Below are 13,626 nucleotides of genomic sequence, written 5' to 3' on the forward strand. Positions count from 1 at the left end.
TGCCAGCCCGGAGCGCGCGGCGGAGCGAACCATCCGGCCGACCGCGCGGGGGTGGCGTGCGGGCGGCGGGCGGCGAGGCGCTGGGGTGTCGGGCTCCCGGGGACGCCACCGGTCCCTTCCGCCCCGAGTTTCGGAGTCCTGCCTGGTGCAGGCGGTCCCGAGGAAGGAACCCCCCGCATCCCCGTATCCCCGCGGCGACGAGAGCGCCGGCCACACCCGGGGACGCGCGGGGGTGGTAGCGGCCCGAGTGCGAGTTTCCCGGGCCGCGCCGCTGGCTCCGAGGCGCTGTGCTGCGCTGCCGGGGCTGGGGGCGGGTCGACGCCGCCGCGGGAGGAGGGACAAAGGGGTGGGTCTCCGGGACCTGCACCCCGACGCCGGCGGCCGCAGGTCCGAGACGGACCGATCGCAGGAGCGCGGGGCCCGCGGCCGAGATGCCGGTGCGTGGAGACCGCGGCTTCGCCCCGCGGCGGGAACTGTCAGGCTGGCTCCGCGTAAGTGCGCTCGGGAGTGGGGTTCGGGGGGCGCACAGGGGGCTGCGCTGCAGCGCCCCGAGGGGAGCTGCCGGTCCTCTGAGCTGGGCTAAGAGTTGGAGGGCAGATTTCGCCCGATGTAGGAGGTGTCTCGTGGCCTCCTCCCGAGCGCGGGGGTCCTTTCCGCCAAGCTCCGCAATCACCTTGATTTGAAACTAAGTTGCCAGCCGGGGAAACTGTCTCAATAAACTCCGCGGGCTCTTCGCCTGCTACGGGAGACGCACTCCCATGCCGGGTTTGCCGCTCGCTCGCGCCTTTGTGTCTCCCTTCCCTTTCCCACCAGCCGCGCGCGCGCTCTCTCTCTCTCTCTGCTCCTTGCAAAGTTACAGGCATGTGCTCAGGAGACGGGCTGACAGTTCTGGGAGTGGGGGTGGGGTGGGGCAGAATCCTCATTGCTCCCTTGAATCAGTTGCTTCTGCAGTATCCGTAAAAGAAGTGAATTTCACTGGGGATCAGAGAGCGCGTTTATTTATTTCTTTTTTGGAAGAAGCTACAAGGAAAGGGGAGTGATGAATGCTTTCTGCTCGGGTTTGTATCTTTACCTGTTGCCAGATTCTTCTTTTAGGTCTCCTTGTGTTGACTTTCCACTTTCACACAGTAGTTGAAGTTATAAATAATCTGGGGTTTGACTTAAGGGTTTTTAACATTCTTCAAGTGTGGACGATGTTGGGGAGGAATACTCCAGGGCTTAGTAATGGAATACCTCCTCCCACACCTCTATTTTCGCCTCACTTCTTAGGCAGAGCAGCTTCGCTGGCAGCTGTCTGGCCTGAGTAATGGCTGTGGTTTCCCCGAGTTCTCAGGACAGAGTCACCCCGTCATAGAAACTGCGCTCTGAGTCACACTCCCCGCCACGGGAGCCCTAGCCCGGGAGAGAATCTCTCCTAAGCTCTTAGGTGGTCTTGCTGGGCATAGGGACTTCACTTTGGGAGAACAAGTTTGAGAACAAGTTTTTTTTTGTTTGTTTGTTTATGGGGAACACTTTGGAGTATGACAGTGGGTGATGAGAGCTACCCTGCAGATTAAGGAAGGAGATTTTTGTATTTTGGGGAGTGGGGATGCCATACTTTGTGGTGCTCTGGGGACTCGGGTGTTGGGGACCCACTAGTGGCCAGCCCTATGCAAGGCAAGGACCTTAACTCCTGTACAGTCTCTGGCATGGAAAAGAGCTTTTAAGCCAAGAGTTAAGTTTGAGAAATTGTATTTGCTGTGAAGTACCGTTGTAGTATCTTGTAAAGAGAACGAAGTGGAAACATTCATTACATTTTCAGGATCTGCTGCATTTTATTGTGGACCATACAACTGGGTTAGAACGAACACCACCACCTAGCTTCTTAAACTGCGTAACTGAATGTGGCGGTTGCGAAAAACTTGGCAAAGTAAAAGTTTTCTGGACAAAGCAGTGACTAAAATTTAATTCAAAATCAACCATGTGATTAATCTGAGGTGTTTCTGGTAGTGCTTGTCCATTCGTCTTGTATTTGTTGGGTGAAAAAACGGAAGAGTTAAAAAAAAATACTTCCATCACATAAACTTTTTTTTCCCACATTTTGGGTCACACCCAGTAATGCTCAGGGGTTACTCCTGGCTCAGGAATTACTCCTGGCAGTGCTTGGGGGACCATATGGAATGCCAGGGATTGAACCCAGGTCGGCTGTATGCAAGGTAAAAGCCCTACCCGCTGTACTATCGCTCCAGCCCCGGCTTCTTGAGGAATTTTGCAGATAATTAATCTGTTACTCTCCAGTTAACAATGTAGACAAGATAGAGCTTTCCCTCTCCTGGAAGAAGAAAATCGAGGAGCTTTTACTTTTATTAAGGAAATCATTTTGTGGATTATTTTAGGGGGCACACTTATTCATGCTTGGGGGCTATTCCTGGTGGTGTGGACAGAAACTTCAAGCTCAGGTATTCTGAATGCAGAGCATGCGCTCCAGCCCTTTGCAACATCTCCTTTGCCCCGAAAAGCAGCTTTTAAGCAGTTTCTTGAGATCTTTGCTTTGTCTTGGGGCCACACCCGGCTGTGTTTAGGACTTATTCCAAGAGTTTACTCCTGGTGAGCTTGGGGGACCATAGGCAGGTGCTGGGACTCGAATGAAGGCTTACCACATGGATGGCCAGCACCCTGCCTCTCTGGACTGTCTCTATCTACAGCCTGTTTCTTGAGATTTTTCAGAGCTGCTGTCTGAGATGGTTGATGAAGGAAGATTACCTCCCCCATGGCCTGAAATGCAGCTGCTGCCGTTTCAGTGTCAGAAAACTGGCAACGGACTATACCTGCTCTGGGTGTTGTGAACTGGGTACTTTGAGCCTGTCTTGGATTTGCAAACTCACTGGAGATTCTTGGGGTAGAGGCAGAGGTATATAAGACACAGGTGTTTAGGGTGGGATTGCCCCAGAGATATTCCCTTCTGGGGATTCTTATCTGTGCCGGAAGGGGAGGCACAGGGAGCTCACCATGTAAGGCAGCATAGAAAATGAGGCGAATGGCATGCCCAGCAACTCAGTTGAGTGAAGACTGAGTGAGATGATGGCAGATGTCTGGCATGCGGTGAACTATTAAGTGGGAGCTGGTACTGCAGGTCCTTTGAATAACATCCTGTCCCAAAAGGGAGAGAAACATTTGAGAACCTGGCTTTGGTAGATGTCATTTCACTGGAAGTTGCAGTTTCCAAAATTTCCAAAACCCTGTGGCCCATGGTTTTTGCTTGTTTGCTTTTTTGGGCCTCACCCCGTGATGTTCAGGGTTTACTCCTAGCTCTGTGCTCAGGGATCATTTCTGGTGGGATTCTTGGGATCATATGTGGTTCTGGAGGTTGAACTCAGGTCAGCAAAGCAAGTGCCCCACCCACTGTTCGATTGCTGTAGTCTCCTCTATGGACCATGTTGAGGGAAGAGTTGTTGGAATGGTAAACTGATGTTTTCTAAGTGGGTAAATGCAATGGAATCTAGAAGTGAGGTTGCAAGTACCCTCCAAAGGTGTCGTGGCAGGAACTGTGGGAAGGAGAAAGAGTTATTCATGCTCTTGGATGGCCATGGATGCCACTCAGAGAGTTGGGGGTGGTGTGCTTTTATTGAGTACTTTTATTGATGATTCATAATAAGGTAGGGCTCCCTCAGTCCCTCCCCTTCTTCAGATGGAAACTATTGAGGTCAGAGGATACCCAGTGTGTTAGGTGATTGGCTGGGTTGGGGGCAGCAGCTGAGGACACTTCTCTTTAGTGTTCTTTGCTGTAGCTAGTGGCCTTCCGAAGAACCTGGAGTAAGTGGGAACCAGTATTGAAGCTCCTCGTCAGCTTATTAGGACCCAAGTCAGAGAACTTTGAGGGACAAAAAAGTTAGAGGAATTCCTAAGGCGAGAGTGACCTGATTTTTCCTTCAAAGAAGAGAATTAGCAATCCCAAAATCAGTTTCCCAGCAAATACTCTGTCTCCCACCAACCTAACCCAGGGAAACTTTACCGTTTTTTTGAGACTTTTAGACTTTAGACCAGTGCATTTTTGCATCCCTCCCCAGGGGATCCTATTTGCAAGGACTTCTCTCTCCATTTGTTTAGCTTTTGATCTAGTTCTTTGTCCCTTCACAAAAGGTCGGCCCAGCCAAGCCTTTATCTGCTGGGAGATAAGTGTCTGGGAATGTGAGGAAGAGGATGAAACCTGGCAGTTACTTCTGGGTTTAGCCCGGCTTGTTGTCCTTAAGAAATGTTTATAAATGACAGATACATCCTCGAAGAGAGGCAGGGCTAGGCAGGGCCGCTTTGGTCATTGCAGTGTACTAGTAAGTCGCCTTGAGTCGCTGGTAGTTTATAAACAGTCACGTGCGCCTGGAGGAGTGCCCGAGTGTGGGAGTGGCGGGGGTGGGGTGAATGGCTCGGAAGGGTTAGTAATCACTGCTGAAACTTTCAGTCTCTTTCAACATACTTCCTCTCAGGATATCTGCCATTGGGGAATTCCTTGCCTAATCCCCAAAACAAATCCCATTAAGGAGTTGTGGCTACAGATTAATTTATTCAGTTTGTAAACAGACTCCCTCATTGATTAGACGGGAACAATCATTAGGGACCCAACCTCTGACTTGATCCAGCCAGACTTAGTATTGAGAGATACATTTCCAGCACAAAGGTGATTTAAGATGGGAAAACATATGAGGGTGTAATTGCAGGTATGATGTGTTGTGACTCTGTGTGTGTGTGTGTGTGTGTGTGTGTGTGTGTACACACACACAGAATGATTATCTTGGGTATTTTACAGAGTTAGTATCTTGGTCCATGAGTCAGGGTCAGAAACCCACTCAGAGGTCAGGTTTAACCTCAATTTACTGAGTTAAGGACTTCAGTGTTTAGGGGTGGGAGAGATAGCAGAGTGCTTGCCTTGCGTGCAGCCCACCTAAGTTTTGATCCAAGGCATCTCACCCTGAGCCCCTCCAGGACTGATTCCTGAGTGCAGAGCAAGGAGTATCCCTGAGTTGGGTGTGCCCCCCCCCCCAAAAAAAAGTATTTACATGAACGTTCTTCGAATTTCAAAAAGAAAACTTTCCTAAATTTATTTGGAGTCTATTCTACCCTTCTAGGAATTTCTGTGGTGATCCTTCTGAGTAAAAACTCCTTGAACTTGCAGATTTAGGAGAGTCTGGGGTGTCTTTGCCATAACAATTTTTTTCCCTTCCCCTAACCTTCAAATTAATTGCCATGCAAAGAACAACAGCAACAACAACAACAACAACAACATATATTTAGGCATTCAAGTCAGAACCTCTAGTGCTGGCAAAGAGAGGCCTAGGTTTGAATGTACCTAAGAAAGCTGTAGGGCCAGTCAGCCTGCTGTCTGCATATTGTCTGAGAGGCTGAGTTTTGAGCTGGATAGTGCTTGGTTAGGAAATAGTGTGTAGACCTTAGCACTTGCCTACTGCAGCTCTAGTGAGCCAGCAGGGGCCCTCTGTGGCATTGCAGTTTCATTCTGGTCCTAAAAAGACTAACAGGGCCATCATCTAATGAATGGCATTACACTCAACGTTTCATCAGCCTTTGATCTCTGAGCTCAGGAGACTGGAGACCAGTGGTTTTCAGCCACCAGTTTGCTGGACCAGTCTCAGCCATAGGCATATGAAGGTTGGAAACTGGGCAAGAGAGATAGAATGGGGATGTGGTGCTTGCCTTGCCCCTTGGGTTTAATCTTGATACCCCATAAGGTCCCTGAGAACCACCAGGAGTAAGCCACTGAGCATGGCCAGGTGTGGCCCCAAAACAAAACATTAAATTAAATATTGGTTGGAAACTGCTGGTCCGCTACAGGGGTTATTAACTGCGGGTTTGAGGACCGTTTCATGGGACCTATGTACAGCCCGCAGGTTGAAAATAATCGCCATAGGTGGCTACTAAGAGTACTAGTGCATCCATGAAGCATGTTCTCTGCTCTTTTGCTGATTCCTACCAAAAAGCATTTTCCAGAGTGTGTTTGCAGGCTTAGAAGGGACAGGTGGCTTAGGAGCGACATAATTCTATATTTTAATGACTGAATATGAATATATGTCTGGAATTAAAAAACAGCAAAGCCAGTTGTCAAACTCATGTACTTCTTGGATAGATTGCTCAGAATGAATGAAAGATAAGATTGAAGAGAAAAGGAATTCAGTGTGTTAATTTATTTTTGGTTTTGGGGCCACATCCTGTAGTAGTCAGGGCTTTTTTCTGGCTCTGTGCACAGGGATCACTCCTGGGAAGGCTCAGGGGAGTATATATGGTCCCAGGGATCCAATCTGGGTCAGCCACATGCAAAGCAAGTCCTCTACCCGCTGTACTGTCTCTCCATCCTGATGTAATGTTCCTAACTATGATTGGAGGTAGTATATTTAGGAAGCTCACCGTGGCCTGCCAGTTTCTCATTCTTTTCTCTTCTTCCTATGAACCATTCTGCAGTTTTGCTTTTTTTTTGGGGGGTGGTCACACCAGGCAATGCACAGGGGTTACTTCTGGCTCTGCACTCAGGAATCACCCCTGGCGGTGCTCAGGGGACCATATGGGATGCTGGGATTCGAACCTGGGTCAACCGCGTGCGAGGCAAACGCCCTACCCGCTGCACTATACCTCTAGCCCCCATTCTGCAGTTTGAAGGCCTTGTTGGTGTGGCATCCCAGGCAGGACAGAGTGAAAGGAAAGAACTTTTGGCATATCTTTGGGAGATACCATTGCTGGTGTGTCTCACCTTATGATAACAAGAGCTGAGGGAGGGACAGAGCCCAAAGGCAGGTCAATGCACTTTTACTTTTTGGGGAGGGGACAGTGGTGGTGTTGGGCGTCTAGGCTGTACCTGGAGGTGTTCAGGGGCTGGTAGTGCTTGGGGGAACCATATGCCATGTCAGAAACTCAGATTTGGAGTGAGCAGTTTGCAGGGCAAGTGCCTTAACCCCCATACTATCTTTCTAGCCCTTGAATTTCACTTTTTATAAAATAGCCAGGAGCCGGAGAGATAGTGTGGGGGTTAAGTCATTTGTCTTGCATTCAGACTACCTCACTGTGCAGACTACCCTGGCACCTTATAGCCCCCAGGGCACTGCTAGGTAAGACCTGAGCTCCCACCACACCATAAACAACAAAAAGTTCTATAAATAGTTCTTGCCAACCTGAGATTTTTTCAAATGTAGCATTTGTTGGTCTAAAACAGGTATTAATTAGGACTGTCCTAGGAAATGAAAGTCTTTTGGTGGGGTGAGGGAGGAAGCCACACCCAGCTGTGCTCAGGGATTACTTCCTTCCTGAGTGTGTGTGTGTGCACACGCTTGTGTGTGCATGTGTATGTGTGTGCACGCGTGTGTGCATGGGTGCGCGCGGTGCTTATGGGACCACATATGGCACCATTGGTCGAACTGGGGTTGGATGCATACAAGGCAAGCACCTTAACTGCTGTAGTATCTCTCTGGCCCTGGAATTGGAAGTCTTTTGTGTTTAAATTTTTATTTGTTTGTTTGCTGTTTTTGGGGGTTATACCCAGCAAATGCTCAGGGCTTCTTCCTAGCTCTGCACTTAGAGATCACTCCTGGCCAGGCTCTGGAGACCATATGGGATGCCAGGGATTGAACCTGGGTCTATTGTGTGCAAGGCAAAAGCTCTGGCCTTGAAATTGAAAGTCTTGAGGTAGAATAAATTGTACACCTGTCTTTGTCTAGAAAGATGCCATCTTGAAGCTCAAGGTAGGCAAATAAAAATTCAAATTGAGAACACTTTGTTTCAGTCACCAAAATTGCCATGTGTTATGAGCTCCCAGTGTTCATGAGGAATTCTAAGCCTGTGGTTAGTAACTTGTACTTTAGTCTTTTTAAGTCAGTACAGATATTTGTTTACTGCCTGTGCCAGATAGTTAAAGTTAAATCAGGGTTTTCACCTTAAAAGAACAATGTATCTTTTCTTAAATCACCCACTGCTGTATACTATACAGATTGTAGTAAGACATATTTTTAGTTTTTATAGGAATGTTAATTTGAACTTTCAGACCAGTATTTGGTCTGGTTAGAATATTTGTGGATTATAGTTTTTACTTGTGTTTCTCTTCCCCAATTGCTCTCTGTGTGTGTGAGTGTGTGAGAGAGAGAGAGTGTGTGTGTGTGTGTTGGGGAAATACCAGAATGACAGTGCTGTAGTTTGAGATCATACTCTTGAAAAAGCAAAACTATATTTGTTTTAGGAAGTTGGACTGACCTCAACATTTCGAATTGTACCATCAGTCACAGCAAAGATCTTCCATCACATCTTGAAATTTTACCTATATGTATGTGTAAATGTGGGCTTAAAAATTAACTCACATGGTGATTGTTGTTTCTTTTGCAAGCTTTGATCAGCTATGTAAGATAAATGCACCAAGTTAAGGGGGGGGATGGCATCTTTCAAATCCTTAAATTATAGTGTGCCTCATCTGATTGATACCCTCTTGAAGCTTAAATATAGAGCTCCCCATTTCTCGTTAGTGACATTTTGGTTAGTGCTTAGTCTGAGGTGTTGGGAGGAGAATCCATTATGAGAGAGGTTTACTGGGATAGTTATTCTTTCTGGGAGGAAACAGTTCTTTGTATTTAATAATAAAATCCAGGTAAAGCTTTACCAGTGTGTGCAAGCAGAGCTGTGTGCTTATGGAATGCTTTGCTCTAGACTGTTTGTTTGAGTTGAAGGTGAACCGAGGAAACAGTGCTTTCTCAGAGTACCGGAGCGGGCCTGAGTAGAGAATAAACGGTCCCAGAGCTTCCAGCGCCTTTGTTCTGAGAAGGAGGAAATGTGCCTCAAGTGTAGCTATTTGTTTCCATCCTTTGAGGGCCATTTATTAGCAAGTGTTAAAGGAAATGGCCTAAGTCTAGGTTACTACAGTTCTTGATTTTGTTTCTTTCCTCTTGGTGGTGTTGGACAGTTACTCCCCACTCAGCTTGGGAGCTGCCCCTGGCAGTGCTCTGGGGGCTTTATAGGGAGGTAGGGGTCTGACTCTGGGCCTCCCACATACAAAGCATGTGCTCAGGCTGCCCACGTGCTGCCTGCTTGAGGTTGTGGGGGTTCTGCTTTTATTTCCATTGGCTTCTATCACAAAGAGACCTGGGGCGGGGGGCAGAGGGGTGGGTTCGGTGGCTGGTGTCTACCTTTCATGGTGGATATTCAAGTTGCCCATTCTCAACACTTGGAAAACTTACTGTATATAACTGGCCAAGCAGAATGAAATTATTTGCGGGGATTGGGGGAATTCATGAGCAAAACAAACTGTAGCTGTCTTTTTAAAAAGATAACAAATGAATCGTTCAGAAGGAACTTCCTGGTGAGCTCATTTTTAGAAACCTGGTTCCTCCCTTACCCTTCTTCACTATGGCTGAATCAGCCCTCTTGCCTGTGATTGGGCACTGTGCACATGCCAGCATTTATTAGAGCCCTTATCACGTCTGCTCCATGCCAGTCACTTCCTGGCAGTCACCGCCCCTCCCGGCCTGAGTCATGCTCCCAGCCCCGGGAGCTGGCCGGGCATCACACACACGTCCACTAGTGTTTCCCTCACCCAACTCCTAGGTGGGGGCCAGACTTCTTGTGTGAACCCATAAGAGCGGAAGACTCATTGAGAATTCAGAACTGTGGATTCCTGGTACTGATATTTGCAGAGTGGATGATTGTGTTTGGGTAAGGGAAGGGCACTGTGGCTTTCCACATGGACCTCTTGCTGTGCCATTACTGAATGAGGCGCTTTCGCTAAGCCATGCAGTCCTTGTTCTCTGTGTCTTTGTAGGGAAATGAATAATACCTACCCCTGAAGTCTCTGATAGTATTTAAAATGTGAGGGTTCCAATGTGGGTATGCCTCGATAGCGTTCTGAGCAATTTCTACTGGCTCTTGGCATCTTGTCGTGTGCTAGAGGTTCCGTAACAACTTGAGTGCTTCCTTTCTCTTTCTCTCCCTTTCTCTCTTTTCAAAAGAGATCTAGTGGGTTCTCTGCAAGGCAAACAGAGCCCTAAAGTTACTGATGGTTGTTTAACTCATGAAGCGGTGGACAGATGTATTATTCAGTTGCAGTCTAAATAATGCACCAGCGCTGGGTTCCCTGCCCGGCTCTCTGGGCCAAGCCAGCAGCCACGGCCAGCTTCTAGAGCTGCTTGAGAACTATTCCTCTTCTACTTTGCCTTTTGCAGCCGAAGCTGCAGAGTGGGATCTTGCAGCCTCATTCCCGTGGGCTTCTCTCCTGGAGAGTGGAGTGCTGGATCGTAGGGTCTGGAAGGCAAGGTGGCCCTTCCTGCTTGGTTCTTCACAAAGGGGCTGCTGAGGAGCTGCTGAGTAACCACTGCAAGGCATTGGCCCAGCAAGTTCCCAGGCCCCACAGACCCCCTGAGTTTCAGCATCACTTCAAGCACATCTGAGTTTGTTAGCCTCCCTCCAGTCAGGAGAGCACTTTGCCTGCATCAGGCTCCTCTGTTTCATGTCTGGGTGAGTTTTAAGAGGTTGAGCGAGATTTGTGGCATCCCAGACACCCGTTGAAGTTTTCCAGATATGGAACTGGGAACACTTGATCTTTTCCTTCTGGTGTTATTGCTAAGAGTCCAGAAAAAACAGACAAGTGGTGGTGACACATTGAAATGAAGAGGCTCTGAGTTCATTGTGAAGATCTGTAGCCCCTCTTTCCAGCAGAACCCAAGTGTCAGTTTGAATCAGAGGTTTAGGAGAGAGGCCGGAGAGATGGTACAGTGGCAGGGCACTTGCCTTGTGTGGGCGGACCCAGGTTTGATCCCCAAGCACAAAGCTGGGATAACCTCTGAGCACCACTGAATGAGGTCCCCAGGGCACCAAGAAGTCTGTGAGAACTTTTAGTTTGTGTCCATGCACAAACGTATGCTTTGCAGGTGTCTTTTCTCAGAAGGCTGGAAGAAGCAAGGGAGGGAGACTCAATTTACAAGAGAACGGAGGTAAAACTTGTCCCTTTCCTGCTTTTCCTTATTTTGGGGTAGGGGCCACACCCGGTGGTGTGCAGGGCTGACTCCTGGCTCGGAGTTCAGGGATCACTCCTAGCAGGGCTCAGGATCAGCCCTGTGTAAAGCAAGTACTCTGTCCCAATACTCTCTCTTCGTCCTTCCATGAAGCATTTTCTGCCTGAAACAAACTAAACATATTTCAGGGAGAAAGCTTTAATGGGAAGGATTAGGTGGCTGATGCGGACTCCCTGGCAGGAGAGGAAAGCCCTTCGTTGGTCCCCCTACTTGTGTGCATCTACCCACAGGAAGTTGGGAAGCTGGCCCGGAGCTCAGAGCTCTCAGACATCCGCAAGACCCACTTCCTCTACTCGGGTCTGTGGCCTCTGAAATGCCAGGGACCTGGAGTGCCGGGATGGCCAGTGTCACTTGCAGCTTTTGGTAGAGGGGAAGGAAATTAGATGGCATTTGCTGTCTTCCTCTGTCTGCCCCCTTCAGGAAGCAGGGGAACCTGGGAGCTTTTGTTATCTGAAAGAAGGGAGCAGAGTGTCCTGACCTGAGCCATAGTATAGAGGGGAGGGCACTTTCCTGGCATGCGGCTGACCTAGGTTCGATCCCCGACATCCCATATGGTCCCCTGAACACAGCCAGGAATGACTCTTGGGGCTGGAGCAATAGCACAGCAGGCAGGGCGTTTGCCTTGCACGTGGCCAACCCGGGTTTGATCCCCAGCATCCCATATGGTCCCCCGAGCACTGCCAGGAGTCATTTCTGAGTGCAGAGTTAGGAGTAACCCCTGTGCATCGCTGGGTGCAACCCAAAAAGAAAAAAAGAATGATTCCTAAGTTCAGAGCTAGTACGCACCCCTGAGCACAGCCAGGTGTGGCCCTTAAGCAAGAACACCGCACTTGCTGCTCCCCGTGCACGTACCTGTCCCTACTTCCCCAGGGGTCTCACTCTTCCACCTCCTGTTCTGCCATCCTGGGTACTTTTCCATCGGAGTGAGCTTGAGGAACATTCCTACACGCCCGTGAGTTAATGTCCAGGCTGAAAGGGATCTTCATTCTAGGAACTGCTGCTTTGATGTGCGACTCCATGAAACAGGGGGGGGGGGAGTGTTTTCTTTTTTGAGGTCAACCTGATTTATTGGTTTTTAATAGAGTGAAACAAATACATAGGTCTAAGTTATGTATAAAAAATGTACCAAAGGGTCAAAGAAGATGCTCTCCTGACCGGTCAGCAGTTGGAATCAACCACAGGTGTGTGTGGGACAGAAGATAAGTTAGATAGAGAAGACCAATATGACAATAATAGCTGGGAATGATCACGCTGGACAAGAACTGAGTTTGAAAAGTAGGTAAAGGGATATACCTGCTGACCTTTCAGTTCTGTATTGCAAAGTACAGTGTCCAGAAGTGGCGGGGGAGAGAAAGAGAGACAGAGACAGACAGGGACAGAGACAGAGAGAGGGAGACAGAGAGAAAGAGAAGAAAAGTGTCTGCCATAGTCAGGCTGGCGTGGGTGGGGGGTGATGGGAGGGAAACTGGGGACACTGGTGTTGGGAAATGTACACTAGTGGAGGGACGGGTTAGAACACTGTGTGACTGAAACCTAATCATGAACAGCTTTGTAATGGTCTACATCACAGCGATTTAATTAAACAATCTCAAAATAAAAAAGAAGGTGCTCTCTTTCCCCAATCTTTAACTTTATAATCTTTTATTTATTTATTTTGGTAGTGAGTGGTGGGGGTTGGGGGCCACACTCAGGGCTCAGGGCTTACTCCTGGCTCGGCTCTCATGGATCACTCCTGGCAGTGCTCAGGGACCGTACTGGGTGCTAGGAATCAAACCAGCATCAGCCACATGCAAGGAAAGTACCCTCCCCACTGTACTATTTACCTCTCTGGCTCCCTTATTTGTAGTTTGGCATATATATTGAAAAGAGATTAGATTTTTTTTTCTTTCACTGTTATTCTGTAAATCTCATCCTGTTATTTGGCAGCCGTGCTTTTATTTCTTGATTCTGTCATGAAATATAGCCTATAATGTATCATTCCTGAGACATTTAAAAACCTTGAATTGAATTTGCCAGAAGCCTCCCTAGAATGGGGGTAGATGTGGCAAGAACGGAGCTGTTTTACTCTAAGATGCCAGAAGATTCCATCTCATACAAATCATTGTCCCAATAATCATGATCAACTTTATTTCTAGTGATGTTAGTATTCTTTGGAGGCAAGCATCTAAAAAGAGTCTCAACAAGTGATTTGTTGGGCTAGAGCAATAATACAGTGGGTAAGGCACTTGCCTTGTATCTGGCTGACCCAAGTTTGATCCCTGGCATTCCATCTGATCCCCCAAGCAGGAACAACTGCTGAACCTTGCTGGGTGTGGCCCCCAAACCAAAAAAAAAGAAAAGAAAAGAAAAAAAGAAATAAAATACCCTCAAACAAGCAATTTGTTGATTCACATTTCATTTTAGGTTGTATCTTTTGTGCCACTTCTGAAAGTCCTTTTTTACAGAGAGAAATTTGAAGCATTAAAGAAAGCAAGTGGGTGAGTGTAGAGATAAGTGTGACCAGTAACTTAATTTTGGCCCCTGGTTTAGCAGCTAGAATGAGCTGGTTCTCTGTGAAGCCTGCTTAAATTAGAATGCGCTAGAAATATATTGACAGACTCCC

At 48.0% G+C, this 13,626-nt stretch overlaps 1 protein-coding gene across 2 annotated transcripts in view; it reads left to right on the forward strand.

Moving 5' to 3' along the window:
- The first annotated feature begins 292 nt into the window (after positions 1-292).
- TJP2 (tight junction protein 2) overlaps positions 293-13,626 on the forward strand; it is a 79,699-nt gene continuing 66,365 nt past the window's right edge. Inside the window, exon 1 of one of the 2 annotated variants that reach the window (XM_004600119.2) lies at positions 293-491. In XM_004600119.2, the coding sequence (XP_004600176.2) occupies positions 432-491 (60 nt within the window). In that variant the 5' untranslated portion in view covers positions 293-431. The remainder of the gene's footprint in view (positions 492-13,626) is intronic. The other variant, XM_055146378.1, reaches the window with a different exon arrangement.

Source organism: Sorex araneus, chromosome 1 (genome assembly GCF_027595985.1).
Source record: "Sorex araneus isolate mSorAra2 chromosome 1, mSorAra2.pri, whole genome shotgun sequence".
Taxonomy (NCBI): domain Eukaryota; kingdom Metazoa; phylum Chordata; class Mammalia; order Eulipotyphla; family Soricidae; genus Sorex; species Sorex araneus.